Source organism: Mixophyes fleayi, chromosome 1, assembly GCF_038048845.1.
Source record: "Mixophyes fleayi isolate aMixFle1 chromosome 1, aMixFle1.hap1, whole genome shotgun sequence".
Classification (NCBI taxonomy): Eukaryota; Metazoa; Chordata; class Amphibia; order Anura; family Limnodynastidae; genus Mixophyes; species Mixophyes fleayi.
The window spans coordinates 28,397,597-28,416,078 of record NC_134402.1 but is presented as its reverse complement, the minus strand read 5'-3'; the positions used below and the strand labels follow the sequence as shown (position 1 = coordinate 28,416,078).

Genomic DNA, 18,482 nt, shown 5'->3' with positions numbered 1-18,482 from the left:
ATGGCTAGACGACTGGGTCAGAGCATCTCCAAAACAGCAGGTCTTGTAAGGCCTCCCGGCATGTAGTGGTTAGTATCTATCAAAGTGGTCCAAGGAAGGACGACCCGGCAACAGAGTCATGGGCGTCCAATTCTCACTGATGTATGGGTTGAGCGAAGGCTAGCCCGTTTGGTCCAAACCCACAGAAGAGTTACTGTAGCACAAATTTTAAAAAAGTTATTCCTGGCTATAATAGAAAGGTGTTAGAACATACAGTACATCACAGCATACTGCACATGGGGCTGCGTAGTGGCAGATTGGTCAGAGTGCCCATGCTGAACCTTGCCACTGCCAAAAGCACCTACAATGGGCACGTGAGTGCCAGAGCTGGACCATGGACCAATGGAAGAAGGTGGCCTGGTCTGATGAATCATGTTTTCTTTTACATCATGTGGACGGCCGGGTGCATGTGTGTCGATTACCTGGGGAAAAGATGGTACCAAGATCCACTATGGGAAGAAGGCAAGCCGGTGGAGGGTGTTTAATGCTCTGGGCAATGTTCTCTTGGGAAACTTGGGTCCTGGCATTCATGTGGATGTTACTTTGACACGTACCACCTACCTGTCACTACCTAAACATTGTTGCAGACAAACTACACCCCCTTCAATGCAATGGTATTCCCTAATGGCAGTTGCCTCTTTCTGCAGGATAATGCACATGAGGAGGACATATGTGTGACAAAATAAAATTATAGAGTTTGATTAACTTACATGCTTTGGAAGTATATTTTTCCCATAGATGCCACAATCAGTGTGTGTCTGCAGTAAAATCAATCAAACAAGAGCAGCTGAGAGAACTCCTTTTTAAAGGGAAGGTGGGAGTGTCATCTGCTCATCAAGCTAGGACGGAGTATCAAGTATAAAAACCTGCATTCAGTTCAGTGTGACCAACGCTTAATAAGTTGGCCAGTGTCTAGAGAGCTGGTCTATGTTAAAATAGCGTTAGGGTCACCAGAAAATGTTTGGAACTTATATGTTGTCTACTACTTTGCAATTCTGACAATAAAACAAAGTAAACAAATAAGAAGGTGTTTGTGTCTGTATCAAGAGAAGTGTGCTCGTATCATAATTGGTGTCAGAAGTGCAGATGCTCAGGGAAGCAAGTACTCAACCCGAGTAGCCATTCACATGGAGGAAGTTTCGAGAGCCCTCATGAATGTGGGTGCTGCAGAGCAAGAGCAGCAAGCTCAGGAGCTGCGACCTGCGGAGGCACAGGAGGAAAACACCAGGCTCTTAAGGGAAGAGTTAGTCCAGGTGAGGCGTGACAGAGATGTACCATCTGGTCTGGCTCTGCAGAAAATGTCTGGTGTCTTTAAGATGGCTGCAAAAAGGGCATATTGGCCTCCTGAAATTTCATAAGATAGATACATTGTAGCATAGAAGTAACTTGCTAACACTCAACTCCTCACAGCAGTGTAATTGGCAGCTCTTAAGCTGGGCACACAACTATACAATGATTGTGCAGATCATACGATTCACAACGATTTGGTTAGATATTGCAAGAATGTGCACGCTCCCACGATCATGTTTTTTCGTACTAAAACACATCACATCTGTTGATTTGGTTTCATAAACTTACTAAAAATCACAATTAACGATGGAACGATGTAGAAGTGTGTACGCACTCATGACCAGCAGCGTAGGCAGATATCTGTAGCTCGTTTGCAGAGTCAAGATATTTTCAGCAGATGGTTATGAGAGATGAAGATCACGGATCTGAAGGTGAATCTGCATGCTCATCGGAACTTTCAGTTGTTCAATCGCATCTGAAATAAGATTGATAGGTGTCTACCCAGCTTTAGCAGTGTGAATCTGCAGTCTTTCTTCTCAGTTCAGACAGGATCGATTTGCAGACATACTCCTGCTATATTTGCTGATGAGAAAGGATGGTATGTCATACGACCACTGGGTAAAAACATTTGAAGTGCTGCACTGTGCAAAAGTGTAAACGTCACATCAAAAATCCATCCCCTTAACATTTTAGAACCACCCCTTTCATTACATAAAAGTACTAAAACTAAATATGGGACTAGATTCCAACCAGGGCACTACCTGTGTGGACTTTCTATGTTTTTTGTGTGATTTCCTCCGTGTGCTCCAGTTTCATCCCATACTCCAAAAATATACTTGCTGTTGGCTTTGGCCGATATTGACCCTAGTGCATGTTGTGTGGAAGAGCATTCAGATTGTAAACTCCACTGGGGCAGGACTGATGTGAATGATTAAAAAATATTCTGTGTAATATGTTGGTGTTATATAAAACAGGTTATTAATAATAATAATAATAATAATAATAATAGTAATAATAATAATAATTAAGAGGATGACTTATGGGCTCTCAAGTCATAAAGATTGATAGATATCAGGGGGTAAATGTATCAAGCTGAGAGTTTTTGGCGGGTTTAAAAACCAATCAGATTCTAGCTAGCATTTATTTAGTACATTCTACAAAATGATAGCTAGAATCTGATTGGTTGCTATAGGCAACATCTACACTTTTCAAACTCGCTGAAGAAAAACCCTCAGCTTGATGCATTTACCCCCAGATGTGTGCGAATATGAATTTTGTTCTATTGTGTTCGGATACTTTAGTTTGGTTTTTGGGCGTGCGCATTGTGAGATCACACAAAACACATTACGCAAATAATTGTACGTGAATCAGGTCCAGTGTATTTTGCCCTGGATCTTGGCACACTTGGAGAACTGTTAGCATAAGCAGAGGTGCATTCTCGATTCATGAGGTCTGGCATGAGGTGGCCCAATCCTAGGCGGGTGGCAGAGGAATCTGTCTCCAGGGGAATTCATAACTTACATCTAATAATTGTAGCTCCCATTTAGAAGTTAGAGCAAAACTGCGTCTTGATGGGTTTTGTTGTTTGTTTTTTTTAAATCAACCCTATATTTTCAAGTTCATAAATTATATAATTAAATGCAGGCGATCCATAAATTTGCACTTATAGAAGACGCACAAGGCTAAACATAATGAAGTAGATAGAACAAGAATTGATACAGAGTATGTGACTCTGGCAGTAATGCATGTTGCTCTTTGAGAAGTAAATTATAGTCATTTAATTGTGTTGAACAGCAACAATGTTACTCCAATTTAATCTTATTATTATAAATATTTATAGTGAAACTGGATATCATCATAGAAGTGCACAGAACACAACTTCACGCATCTTTTAACCTTTCATGTACTTTTGGTAGATTATTAACAAGCAAATATCAACCAGATGCACCTTCCCATGGGAATCAGTATGTAGGTGTTACCAAAGAACCTGGCTGATTACCACGGCGTACACGCTTTCCTTATACTCTGATTACAGACATGGCAGTCATACAGTTACTAGTCGCGCTCTCTTTCTGGACACTAGGATACGCGATGTACTACCACTCAGCAGAGAAAGAGGAAAAATGTGTCATAGAAGACCTCCCGGCTGACATGTTGGTGACAGGTAGGATCATACCACATGTATGTGATATTTCTTATAGGAAGCGTCTCTCAGATACCTTAACAGGCCCGTATGTACTGTGTATGGGTGGATGTGACTATCCTCAACAAACAAAATACATTCTTTTTGATGTTGGAGGAGATTGTGTTGCCACATTTAGTTTCCTGATATAATGTAAAGTCATCCTATGTTTTTGAATACATTGCTGCCACATTTTGCTGTGTGTGGAATCGCTAATCTTATTCAGTGGATGATTATAACTGGAACATGTGTGGTCACCAGACAACTACGGTTGCCATTGCTTCACTTCAGTAACTAACCTGTGCAAATGATCCCGATTCTGTGACTAATTAAAACCAGGTCTGCTAGACACTGGCTTCAGTCAGTCATAAAACATATATAATTACAGATTACCAAATGGCTATATCGACATCAAGCTGTGATCTACCTATATGTGGCTTACGCTGGTTCTGACTATAGTACTTGGGATATGCACTGTGAATTATATGGAAAACACTGTGGCTCAGTGGTTAGCACTTCTGCCTCACAGCACTGGGGTCATGAGTTCAATTGCCGACCATGGTCTTATCTGTGTGTATGTTCTCCCTGTGTTTGTGTGGGTTTCTTCCCACACTCCAAAATGTATGTTAGGGAATTTAGACTGTAAGCTCCATTGGGGCAGGGACTGATGTGAGTGAGTTCCCTATACAGCGCTGCGGAATTAGTAGCGCTATATAAATAGGTAAATGGTGATTAAAAGTCACCAATGAATGGTGTGACCATGTAAAAACACAAGGCCCAGCGATTTTATACAGGTCACATAATTCCGAGGTGACTTACAATATCCATTACAATAGGACTGCTTTATTCCTTATAATACAGAAATTTTTCTAATGAACACCAATTATAAGAAATGACATCTGAAATCAATGTTTGTACTAGAGATGTTCAGGCTCGGTTCCTTGGGATCCGAACACACCCGAACTTAGGAGATCCGAGTACCGAGACGAGCCGGCTCGGTTCCGTCGCGCGCCCTCAGAATTGAAAAAGAGGCAAAATGTCATTGTGACGTCGTCGGATCTCGGAACTCGCGAGTTTTGAATTCCTTTTAGAGATCCAACATCACAGAGGGTGGGAGGGAGGGAAGATTCACATTTTTGTTTTCTGCCACTGCTGTGTGCCAATGTGTCCTAGATGTGCTAGGAACTGCTGTGTGTTTGTGTCATTGCTCTGTCGCTTACCATCCAGCCAGGTCGCTGCAGTCTTTGTCCGAAAGTGTATGAAAATAATATTGTGATCTGTGAGGTGGCCGAAATTGACTGCAAATGACTTGAAATTAGTGTTATTGGGGTTAATAATAATGAAGGAACAAAAAAAAGAGCAAAAAGAGCATGAGATTTCAGCATATTTTAGGGAGGTTTCCCTAAAAAAAAATAAAAAAAAATACAAAACCAAAACCAAAACACACAAGGGTGGTTTTGCCAAAACCAAAACCAAAACCCAAAGCTAATCCAGATCCAAAACCAAAACCAGTTCACGGGGGTCAGTGAGCATGTGTGGTTTGTACAGATATCATTTACTGGAATTTGTTCATATATTACCATCACACATGTATTATATGGTAATAAATTGCGCTTATTGACATTATTGATTAAAGCTGTCACTTTATGATGTTGCCATTCCAGCACTCATCAGAAAATTTGTGTTATGAGTAAAGACATACCCCATACAGTATATTTTATGACCTTTCACCCTCATCTAGGAGTGACCAGTGATAAAGCACTCAGTCTGTGGCCTAATCACCTTTATATTATGCCATAACATCACGGATATCCTTATAATGTACACTCTCTAAGTGCTCATATCTCCTACACAAATGGAGGGAGCCATTGTGTGGGTTTAACCAATATATATGAGAAAGAAGTCTTCTAATTTACTAAGAACTAGTGCAATCTCTGAGGCACAATACCAGCCTCCACTGTGTGTAGACGATAGATGCTCTTTAAATCCAACTATAATTTTGTGTTTCATTAATGTTATAGTAGAAAAAAAATTGAGCATTAACAGTAAAAATTGACATCTTAAACAAAGGTTTGCACGAGTTAAGATTTTTTAGCATTGTTCCAGTAGAAATCTTATTTTCCAACAGTTTAAAACCCTTGATCACCTTGATTGACAATTGGTGTAGATTGCTACAGAAGTTTTACTGAATTTGGTAACAAAAGGAAAGAGAGAACGTGCTTTAGTAACCCAGCTTTATATCAATGCATTGTCCTATTTCTCTCATGTCGAAGTCGTATAATTGGATGAACGAAAATATATTGGTTAATATTGTTTTACCGTGCGATAGCGATCAGTACGCATGTAACACGTGGCACGGTGCGATCTCACGATAAAGCTCCACTCGCAGTCTCACATTTATTTATTTATATATTTCATATTTATAAGGGTTCCATTCCACAGTGATTTATCAGCAGATGGTATTTAGTTTATAGTTATATATATATATATATATATATATATATATATATATATATATATATATATATATTAAATGTACACTTTAGTGATATTTAAGGTTCAGGTTGCAGGAACTATGTAATGTTTAGTATCATTTTAATCCCCTATTCATCAGCAGTTGTCCGGTTCGCACATTGCATACTCTAGTTAGCGATGTTAGGGAATAAATGTTTAAAGTGATACTGACTGTATAAAGCAAATAGACTAGCTTAAACTGGTTTCTGAGCGGGAGAATCATCTGGAATGTTGACCCTCACCCTTGGAGGGGGTTGTTTGAACTAGCCTATGACCTGTTTACACTGGACCCTCCTGAAGCCTGGACCTATAGAAGCAAGCCACGTCATCTGTATTGTCTTTTCTGTAACACTGAGTGTATATAATACAGCTTTGCTGGCACTGGCTTCAGTCATTCTCTGACCACAGTATTTTGGAGTGAAGTACTGTAAGCTGGTACCAGCGGAGCGCAGGCGAGTGCAGCGGTATGTATGTATCTTTGGTATCGGCTGTACTGTAGTATAATTATGTATTGAACTGCTAAAACTTTCGCATCTGCTAAATATATTGTTTGTGCTTTGGAAACACAAGAAATCGCTTAGACAATGCTTATTGGAAAACGATAAAATTACTTTAATACCCATGACACCTAACGCAATGTCCCTCCAGCCGGCTGTGTAACAATAATTTATATAAGCCCTAATATCGGAAAATAAATACATTCTCATTATTATTATTTGAGAGGAATGGCGCAGCTAGCTGGGCACTGTCCTTCATTTATGTGAGATGCTATTAGAATCTGCATTTCTCTCACACATTTAAATAGGGGTCGATATGAGGCCACACAATTCATCTCTATACTGAGCAAAATTCTTTAATTTGTCAAAGGAATAATACAAAGTAATGATACATGGTGTTCTCTATGCAGTGTTTAAAAAACAGTGTAATCATTTTATGCAATATACACTAGACAGCAAATGTGCTATGTAATTCCAGATGTAAGTAGCACAGTTGTTTTTTTTAAACTTATATACTTACCACTATTTATGAGTTTTGTATTTATGTTCCCCCTTTCAGCATTGGTTTTACAGTAGATGTTATTTGTATTTAAACGTGAACAACATGTTGTTTTTATCTGCTAAGGTCGCTATAAATTACAAAAATGGGATATGAATCGACATGATTACCTACCGTCTGCTCCCGGGCTTGGAATGTTCGTGACTGTCAAAGCTCCGAATGACGAGGTATATATACTGTAACATACTGTGTTGTCTAACTATGCTAGTACAGAGGCAGCTAATGGTCAGTTTAGGAAATGCCTTATCCTACAAAGTACAATGTGGAATTGTTACACTTCTATGTCTAAGAATGATATCTGTTCAGCACTAGAGAATGTCCCGGCCTCTCCCTATTGGCTGCATAGCATGATCCCAGCCAATAGGGAGCTGACACCAACAGAGATCAGGGTGTTTTATTTCATATAGTTCTGGTCAGCAAACAAAGGTCAAAAATATATGAGGTCTACTTAAAACATAAATAGCATTAGCCTACACGAGTAACTGCGAACTGCTCCTTACTCTTCCTAAATGAATTACAGATAATGAACTTATGTGTTGCTATTTGAATATTAGGTTAAAGAAAACGATAATGAATTCACTCTGAACCCTCTGACAAAGCTCTCCCCCTGTGTGCCACCATATGCATTATTTTGTTTCATAGCATAATCATGAACAGACACGGCGGCGTGCAATATCCTCATACCTTTCAGTTCCAATGCACTTTATCCATTATATAACTTGTGTTGTTTATACATTTACAGATATTGGTATCAAAACTCTATGGACCAGATGGAAAATTTACATTTACATCACATTCCACTGGGGAGCATGTGATCTGCATGCAGTCAAATTCTACAAACCTTATAGCATTCGCTTCAAGCAGGCTGGTAAGTATCCAAGCCTAGAGATAAGTCTCATAGCGCATGTAAGGAACTGTGTGCATGTCAGCGGGTACTCTGGTGGCATTTAGAGGACGTCAGCAGATACTATGGTGGCATATAGAGGACGTCAGCGGGTACTCTGGTGACATTTAGAGGACGTCAGCAGGTACTATGGTGGCATATAGAGGACGTCAGCGGGTACTCTGGTGGCATATAGAGGACAGATTGATGGCAGATGATGAGCCAATTGTTCTATGCAGTCTGCCCATTTTACCCTAGACAGTATAGACATTTCTCTTATATAGGATTGAAGGTGTCCATACACAGGTTGATCACTGTCGGATTTGGTCATCTGAAAGATCCAGACACTTGGTGCTCAAGCCAAGTGAGTGGTTTTGACAGGGCACCATTGGTTGTAGTTGCCAAACCCTCTAGAATGTCCTGAATATTCCCGACATTAGGGATAGACCTCCTAGACTTCCAAGATAGCAGCCTGCTCTTCTGCAATGTGGCCTGTCTGCCTGCAAGGTGGCCGAGGATGTGCTAGGATGAAGCGGGTCGTGTCATAAAACCACACACAACACACCCTTACGTCTTTTTTAAGACCTAAACAAGTTACAACCATTATAAGAACCTATCCCAAAGAGTTCAATGAATTGAACTCAACAGGCTCAACTTTTGTACCTTCAGAACCTCCTCCCAACTATCATCATCCAGAGAGCAAAGTCGTAACTCCAGCATAGAACTACTTTTTGGACAAGATGCTGGAAACTGTCACCAACTGCAAACACTTCTAAAATCTGTACACCAGTTCCATGATAGACACTAAAAAAATCACTAGGGCCTAGGTGACATAACTGAGACATGAGGCACCTTGTGAACCAGATATTCATGAGAATTCTCCAAGAACTAGTGACATTACCAGGGGAAAACGCAGGATGTGTAGAGGGGGGTTTCCACACTACGCCACCGGTGGGCGTGACCAGCATGCATGGGGGGCGTTGCTATAATTTTAGACAGTGTTTGGCTGCTCTCCAACTCTTCCTATCCCCATAATATACATGGGCAATGCTGTGTGCACTACTGTTAGGTGCACGCAGCTCTCCCTTTTCAAGTAGAGCTGTGTGAAGCGGGGACAGGGTCCAGCCACCTCAATTATACAGTGCCCCAGGCTTGGAGGGGGTTTCCAGGCACTAGGAAACCCCCCTTGGTTTGCCTATGATTACGAAGGCCTGAGGCACTTGGCGCCTCTGTATTTTCAATAGTTCCTAGTGAATTCGTAGACTGAATATTGCTTCAACCCAAACAATGGCTCTCTCCACTCTGTGTACTGTGAGGGATGTGCCGGCTGTAACGTTCCTTTACTGTGTGAGATTTGTACATTACAGACGACTAAAAGCCTACAGTGAAGCGTGCAACAGCTGTTCACCATCAATTATCAAGTAAGGCCACATTAGACAAAATAATTCTGAACTTCTAAATCTAAATCCTTCTCTGTAGAAACATAAAATATTTAGACAGTTATTTTACTGAGACTCGAGACAGTGAAGCAAACAAATCCACTTAGAGTTAGGCAATTTCACACTCCATTCTCCCAAGAGCCCGTCAGAGTGGCTGCTAAAGTGGATGCGATCAGGCTCCAGAAGTGTAAAATTAAAGTAATATTGCAAAGACGTGTTGGAAATCAGTACAGTATCTGCTGAATTATCCTGCTTCAGTGATGTAGAGAACAGCAGCACAGACTGTGGAATAATCTACACTGCCATAAGGAAATTCAATGCAGAACCATGTAAACCACTTTACTTGCAGTCATTGTGTGTTTATTGAAGGATACACAAGGAGCATCTTGTCCCTACACTGAAGGATGTCAATCCAGACATTCTATGGTTTGTTAGGAATTACACAGATGTACATCCCGCATGGGTTCGTTTCCAAACAGGGCTCTATCTGTGGGGATTTTTTTTTTTTTTACGTTCTCACCGGGTTTGCATCAGTTTCCTCCAAGTATTTCCGGCTTTCTCCTACACTCCAAAGACATACATGGTAGGTAAATTGTCTTCTGACAAAAAAAAACCCTAGTTTGTGTCTGTGTCATAAGCAAACAGAGTTTCCTAGTGCCTGGAACCCCCCCCCCCCACCTAACAGTAGTGCACACAGCATTGCCCATGTATATTATGAGGATAGGAAGAGTTGGAGAGCAGCCAAGCACTGTCTAATATTATAGCCACGCCCGATGCATGCTGGTCACGCCCACTGGCGGCATGGTGTGGAAACCCCCCTCTACAAATCCTGAGTTTGCCCCTGTGTATGGTAGGGAATACAGATTGTAAGCTCCACTGGGGTAGCCACTGATGTGAATGATTAAATATTCTCCCTGTAAAGCACTGGATAATTTGTAGGCAGTATTTTTTTTTTTTTTAAAACCCTATTAATAATTAACCTGATTATTAGTAATGGGGTGCCTTCACTGTGAAGTAGTCAAAAATGCTTAAAAACAATTGTCCGAGAGTCAGAGAATCTACTGAATTTATTCCTGAAAACTACAAACTACAAAAACTACAAACCTAGACACAGGCAGGAGATGTAGTGGGCTGGGTTAGGCCAACGTGTAACCAATCGGGCCATTAGAACGTTAACAGCAGCACAGATTATTTCAGCTACATAAACTCCTGCATGTGTGAGCCAGTCTAATAGAGGGGCTAGAACAACATGTATCCTTGAGAAACATTGTGGCATTTAACATGCATAGTTCATTAATTCAGCCTTTATGCTACTAGATTTTCTGCATTTCAACAAGGTAATGTTAGTATTTAAATTTATTTACCTATAAGTATTTAAAACTTATTTAAGGAGTTCACTACAGCTGAAATCCTTAAATAAGCTTTCTACGTTCGTAAAAAATTGATTTCTAAATGCCTTCATGTAACCTTTACACAATTAACTACTTTATCTTCCCTTCCTTACTAGGAAGTGTTCTAAATTTTCCATTTCAATTTTAATGTTGTATTCAATGTAAAGAACAGAACTGATCTGTGTCGTATCCAAGGGCAATTAGAAATAAACAATCTGCTTGGTGTATAAAAGAAGGTGGAAGGTGTAAAACATACTTGCTGACTTCTTGAAGTCGGCGTTCAGGAGCTGCCGGGGGGATGTGGGCTTGTGGGAGGGGGGGTGGGGGCTCAGCAAATCACATCATTTTGGCCCCACCCATGTAACTTAATTTTACAGCGATTCCTTAAAACTTACAGTGTTTTGGATCTAATTGTGCCCACTTCACTAGGAAGTGGGCAGAAGCGGGAGGCTGCGTTTCTCTCCCGGGAATCTCGGGAGACCTACTCGGAATCCGAGAGTCTCACGGACATTCTGGGAGAGTTGGCAAATATGATGTAAAAACTCTTTTAAGTTATCAATGGTTTATTCCCCAAAGTAAAGCATATGTCTAGGACACCCTAAGAACAATGCACCATTATCAGTTACATTACTTATCCCTTTCACAAAAATTATGCTCACACAACAACAGATATAGCCGCAGCAGATCAGATTGTGTGTCATTTTATCACTTTCCACCCCTTGTTCAACACACAGACACACAAATACACATGTATTTTATGTACAAAGAATCTTAAAGCCACTGACAGGTTTATGATGTGTTGTCAGCGCATTCACCTGGACATTCAGGTCGGGGAGCATCCGTTTGATTACGCGACTGTCGATCCAAAGGACAAAGTGAAGGAAGTCTCATTCGGTCTTGAACACCTTCGAGGGGAAGTCAATCATATTATGAAAGAGCAAGAATATCAGAGAGTATGTATTGTTATTATCATTCGCTTACTTTACACTGTGAATATTGTTAGCAATAATCTGATACAGGCCTGGCCAAGCTGTGGCTCACCAGGTGTTTTGAAACTACAAGCCCCAGCATGCTTGGCCAATAGCTTTCAGGGCATGCTGGGACTTGTAGTGTCACAATACCTTGAGAGACACATGTGGGACAGGCCTGATCTGATGGCTTTCCAGATTTTTTTATCAATATAATGAAAATATGTCATGAAATAATTCCAGTGAGAACCACCATCAGAAATTAAGGCCCCCATGCATCTAATAGCCACCACTGCCCTGGCTTCGATCTTTAATGCTACTACACATGCTCCCCCCACTATTCTCCCCTTGTCATGAATGCCTCTGACTCATCCCTTTTCACATATACCCCCCCAGCCTCACTACACTTGCTACAGGCCAGAGGCTCCCATCCACAGGGTAAGTGATGCTGGAGTTTATGGTGGGGGAGGGGGGCCCCCCTACCCTCTGGTCCTAGAGCGCTACCCCTCCTGGTGTCCTAGAGCGCTATCTGTTACTGATCTCAGTACATAAATCTCATAAATAAATCAATATCTCCCCCACTCTCCGTCTCTGCCTCCGCTCTCCCCCTTTCCTCCTCCTACCCTTGCGTCTCTGTCCGTCCTACCCTCAACGTAGATTGTATGCTCCTTCGAGCATGGTCTCCTCTCCTCCTGTTCTCCACCACCTTGACTCTGCTCTCCAGCTCCTTGTCTCTTCCGTGAGGTCCTTCTGCCCTTCTACCCCTCTCTCTACTCCGCTGGGGGCTCTCACCTCTCATCTCGCTGTACTTTGAGCTTCCGAGTTACTGTGCTTTTTTGTTAACTGTACCGTGCTGTCTCACCCTGTACTGTGATTCTGTCCGTCTCTGTACGGCGCTACGGATGGTTTGTTAGAGGGGAAGCGCACTACGGATAGTTATAAGTTTAAGCAGCGGAATAACAGAGAAGTCCAACCTGGAAGCTTATAGATACAAATAGAATATTCTGCGCTATGACTTAATAAATGATAGTATATCTGGATGTATAAAGGAAATGGTCTTTATCAATAATAATGGTGGGTGGACCACAATATAAAAACGAGAAATGCAAATTCACATGTCATAAAACAGTACATTGATGACGATAAGATATGTCACAAAAAAAAGATATTAACTAATATCTGTTATGATGCTATGATCCAGCGGAGGGATCCTGACATCTGTGGGTGAAAATAAGGAAGTCCTTGTAAATGGATTGTCCATTGAAATAGCAGCAATATTTCCCAGAGATATATAAAGGGATACTTGCGCTTGACGGAAATCCCGGGTATGTTGACTGGTCCTGAGGTGTCCAGTTAAGTCCAAGTGCAGTACAAATGGTAAAAGATGTCCTCACAGTGGATGATGAAATGCCCGATCAAGGGGGTCCACAGATTTCAGGTAATCTGTTATGGCGAGTGAAGTAGCGGCGTGTGTCCCAACCACGGAGCGCACGCTTACTGAATGTCCAAAACCGGATGTGCACAAAACCGGAAGTGGCAGATGATTGGCCAACGCGTTTCGTCACCTAGGTGACTTTCTCAAGGCGGTGATGTACGTATGCAGGGGGGCGGATCATTTATACATTTGTTTCTGGATGACTGACATTCTGTGCCCGGTGTTTTTTCCGTCTGCGCACTCCTGAATTCAACAGAGAACAAATCTGAAGATACCTGCGCTGATGAATTTGGCTGTAGGTCTGCTGTGCTCTACCACGTAAGGCGCTGCAGGATTCATCCAATACCTTATAAATTCGCAATAGAACGTACAGAACAAAAAAAAAATACTTAACGTCACCTGTTAGTAATAAGGGCATTAATGATAAAACACTAGCAAAAAAAGTGTTTTTTTTAAATGTTTTCCCATGAAATACATTTATTAGGATATTCTTAATGTCTACTGAACATAAAATACATTTACACAGTTGTTCCGGATTGCAAACACATGTTATAGCATGGATACAAGACTGTCATCACTGCTGATCAGGACTTAGACTAGTCTTGTAGCTGGAGCAAGAGATACGGCAGAAAACCAAGTACCTGAGAGATGCCCAGAGCTTGATTTGGACGTGGCTGCGTGCACTGGAGTTTGGCCCTTACTGTACATTGGCTACGGCCAAACACCCCTTCCTTGCCCTGTTCCCTTCCCGTAATCACAGACTGTAGTAAGTGTCCTTTGTGTACAATGACGGAGCAGACAGGGCTGTGGTTACTGACGTATGGTCCCTTTCTGGGCATGTGCAGAGTGATTTTGCGTACGAAACGCTCAAAATAGGCAGATACAGGCCCATTGTGGTCTATTTTTTCTTGCTTCATTCTGTCTTTATTAACAATATATGTTAATCATCCAACAGGGTTGTACTGAGATACAACAAAACTCTGCTCTTTAGATACAACTGAATCCTACGCACAACAGACCCCTGGGTCATATCACAGGGTGATGGTAATAACTCTGTCTGATACCGGACATATTTTTCTAGCTTCTCTCTGTATTTTACCCATATATTGCTCTGTATTTAATAAATGTTGCAGTAGGACATGTACGAGAAAACAAATTAAAATCAACTGAAGGTGGGAAACCTTATTAAAAGGTTGTTGGAGGGATGATTGTATTCATAAAGAGTTATGTAATATAAAGATGTGAAGTCTGCACGAGTATATGGGACAGTTGTCGGACATGCACCTGGCTCAATGTGTATAACACGCACCAAGACCAGAGCTTTATAACAGGTTCCTTATCACATTGACTACACAATGATGTTTACAACTGAGTTTTCGGGTATAATATACAATAGCACAATGACAACTCTTTCTCTTCCGGCACAGGAGCGGGAAGAGTACTACAGGCAGAGAAGTGAAGACATGAACAACAACGTCTTGTGGTGGGCGATCGCCCAGATTTTCATCCTCACAACCGTTGGCATCTGGCAAATCAAACGCTTTAAAGATTTCCTCATAGCCAAAAAAGTTGTCTAAAATGATTTAAGCCAATAAAAAAAATTTGAGTTCACAAGATAAATTCTGACGTTTTCCTTTAACAGGTGTTTATCCACTTTTTACAACCCTTTCGTAATCAAACATGCCCACCCAAATATTAGAAATAGGGGGTTACCTCCTGTATCTCCCTTGCCACCCTTGTTGGATGGCACCACGGTGCTGGCGGCCACAATCCGTCCATAGCTCGACAATATAGCTCTACAGGAGGTCTTCTGGAGAGGTCTACTGATGAGTTACAGACACCTGCTTTTCCCTGCAGTTATGGCTCAAAATGAGTGAGATTAAGAACTTGCCAGCTTTTGGTTTAAGTTAAAGAGGGGTTCGTGGGGTGATGATTTAAACATCGCTTCTAAAATATACAAGCCACTTCTTGTGTTACCCTTTTTTCCTTAAATTGTTTAGTATTGCTCCTCCCAGTGACAGCAGAAGGCAATCCTCTGTCATCATGTCTGTGTGCATGAAATTATTCCTAAAAAGCAACAGAGATTAACAGGGGGGGGGTTTCTGGTACCTATATTTTTCATTTTAATTTTCAAAACACAAAACCTTAAATTAACTTCACCAATTGGACATGAGGTAATAAGGAAATATGAGTCAAAGGTCCACTATACATAAGAAATAAGTTCCCTTTTATAGATGAGCTACTAATAACTATCTTAAACATATGTGACAATTCTTGACAGAGGAGGTCTCACATGTGGGAACACTCTGGGTATCAGGGGGATGGGGTTAACTTTTGCTTACAAAAAAAAAGTTTAAGTTACCTAGTTAGTAAGGTTGAAAAGAGGCGACCGTTCATAAATTCTAATTGTGTTGACCCAGAGGAAGGCAAAACAAACATCCCCAATCTAACAGGCGCTAGCTCAGACTCACAGTGGGGGGGACGGGGACAAACTTCCTTCCTGACTAAAAACGTTAATCAGATAAATTCCCTGGATCAGTCACCCCCTTAATATCCTCTACCAATAACCACAGATACCAATGTCTGTAAGAAAGGTATTCAACCTATTTTTCTTAATTCTGGCAGTGATTTGCCATCACTACCTAATGTGGTAAGTAAGTAATTCTGTAGCTAACCCAGGTTACTGCAAATAACCCTTCCTATGTTGATGATAAACCCTTATCCTCTGTAAGATACTTGGGGGTCTATTTATTAAAGTTTTTCCCCCTTGTAAAGCCCCGAAAACTACGTTTTCGGGGCTTTACCGTTAAAATCCCTATGTATTAATCTAGCATATCTCCGATATCTGCTGCTTTGCACCCATTAGCGTTTTTCTGAGCACTCCCCATAACAATGTATGGGGAGTGCTCTGGAACGCTATGTATTAAAAACTGGCAGGTGAAATATTTCTTTTTTTTTACTTGTTAATGTACGCCATCTGAAGCTGGCGCCATCTGAAGCTGGCGCACATCAACATAAGTGAAACTTTACACTGAAAACAGCGCTGCTCTGACGAGCAGAGCTGCACAGCGCATGTGTGGAGGGATCACATGATCCCTCCATCACATGCCTCAGGTTCCTGCAGACACGGATCTCTGTGCGCATGCCCGAGTTTACCGGTCGGCGCATGCGCACAGGGATTGAAAGAGGGACGATCGGCACCGCAGAGGGAGGAGAAGAGAAGACTTCAGTGACAGGTAAGTGTAAGACTTCACAGGAGCAGCCGTTTTTCGGAACGGCTGTTCCTGTGTTGATTTTTAATACATATGAGAAACTTTTCAATCCGCATCTATGCGATGAGGATTGAAAAGTTTCTACAGAAAAAAACGAAGGGTCATAAATAGACCCCTTGGAGAGAAAAGTTCATGAGATAAAGCTCATTAATTAGGTCACCTCTAAGGCACCTTTTATTCCAAAGTAAACAAACCTAGTTTTTCAAGCCTCTCTTTATACTTTAACCCTTCCATTCCCTGTATTAATGGTCCTCCCTGAACAATCTGGAGTTCTCCTCTTCCTTTCTATTGAGGTCCCCAAAACTATAACCTATATTCAAGATGTGGCACAACTTCTGACTTAAACAGTGATATAAACACTAACCGATCCCCCAAGCAGCCTTTATTCTTTTAAAATCACTTAACGTTCACCAGCGTTCACTTATACCCACTATTTCATTATTATCTTCCAACATTACCAATCCTAGCTCTCCTATTTTGTTTGGAAGACTACTAGAATGTGTTACCACATATTTGATATTTGTACTGTTACTTTTTTCTACCACCCCCCACCCCCGTACTCCCCTATTTCCATTGGCTAAACCATAGACTGTTCTGTGTCTACATTATATTGCACAAAGATTCTATCTTCACCTTCCCTCCAGTTCCTCATTTAAAATATGCACTAGCCACATAACCATCTTCTCCCCAACACAGCTGGACCTTGAGGTGCCATCTCTAATGTAGATTCTGGAGTCAAGAGAAAAAGAGTCCCAAATCCACCTTCCTACAGCAACTTCTCAGCCACCAATTTAGCTCCCTAATCACCGGCTGTCTTTCAGGCACTGTATGTGGCACAGGTAGTATTTTGGAAAATACTACCTTGCAAAGTCCTTACTTTAGATTTACAGGCTAATTTCCTGAAATAGTTTGTAAGGACCACCTATCCATCACTAACCACGTATCTACCACTAACCTTCTATCTACCACTACCCTTCTATCTACCACTAACCTTCTATCTACCACTAACCTTCTATCTATCACTAACCTTCTATCTACCACTACCCTTCTATCTACCACTAACCTTCTATCTACCACTAACTTTCTATCTACCACTAACCTTCTATCTATCACTAACCTTCTATCTACCACTAGCCTTCTATCTACCACTACCCTTCTATCTATCACTAACCTTCTATCTACTACTACCCTTCTATCTATCACTAACCTTCTATCTACCACTACCCTTCTATCTACTACTACCCTTCTATCTACCACTAACCTTCTATCTACCACTACCCTTCTATCTATCACTAACCTTCTATCTACTACTACCCTTCTATCTACCACTACCCTTCTATCTACCACTAACCTTCTATCTACCACTACCCTTCTATCTACCACTAACCTTCTATCTACCACTACCCTTCTATCTATCACTAACCTTCTATCTACTACTACCCTTCTATCTATCACTAACCTTGTATCTACTACTACCCTTCTATCTACCACTACCCTTCTATCTACCACTAACCTTCTATCTACCCCTACCCTTCTATCTACCACTAACCTTCTATCTACCACTAGCCTTCCATCTACCACTAACCTTCTATCTACCACTAACCTTCTATCTACCACTAGCCTTCCATCTACCACTAGCCTTCCATCTACCACTAACCTTCTATCTACCACTAACCTTCTATCTACAACTAGCCTTCCATCTACCACTAACCTTCTATCTACCACTGACCTTCTATCTACCACTACCCTTCTATCTACCACTAACCTTCTATCTATCACTACCCTTCTATCTACCACTAACCTTCTATCTACCACTACCCTTCTATCTACCACTAACCTTCTATCTACCACTGACCTTCTATCTACCACTACCCTTCTATCTACCACTAACCTTCTATCTATCACTACCCTTCTATCTATCACTACCCTTCTATCTACCACTACCCTTCTATCTACCACTAGCCTTCTATCTACCACTACCCTTCTATCTATCACTAACCTTCTATCTACCAC

General features: G+C 41.2%; 1 protein-coding gene across 1 annotated transcript; it reads left to right on the top strand.

The window, feature by feature from the left end:
- Positions 1-1,166: 1,166 nt before the first annotated feature.
- Positions 1,167-14,774, top strand: LOC142155234 (transmembrane emp24 domain-containing protein 11-like). The gene is made up of 7 exons (XM_075211054.1): positions 1,167-1,292; positions 1,870-1,927; positions 3,365-3,493; positions 7,148-7,248; positions 7,824-7,949; positions 11,601-11,747; positions 14,625-14,774. The coding sequence occupies exons 1-7, from the start codon at positions 1,167-1,169 to the stop codon at positions 14,772-14,774; spliced, it is 837 nt and encodes a 278-aa protein (XP_075067155.1).
- The last annotated feature ends 3,708 nt before the right edge of the window (positions 14,775-18,482 follow it).

Bases quoted from the DNA above. Each gene is read 5' to 3' on its own strand.
- LOC142155234 (XM_075211054.1), top strand. From the start codon at position 1,167: ATGGAGGAAGTTTCGAGAGCCCTCATGAATGTGGGTGCTGCAGAGCAA. The intron at 7,950-11,600 runs GTAAGTATCCAA...ATGTGTTGTCAG, and splicing joins CATTCGCTTCAAGCAGGCTG to CGCATTCACCTGGACATTCA. The intron at 11,748-14,624 runs GTATGTATTGTT...CTTCCGGCACAG, and splicing joins AAGAGCAAGAATATCAGAGA to GAGCGGGAAGAGTACTACAG.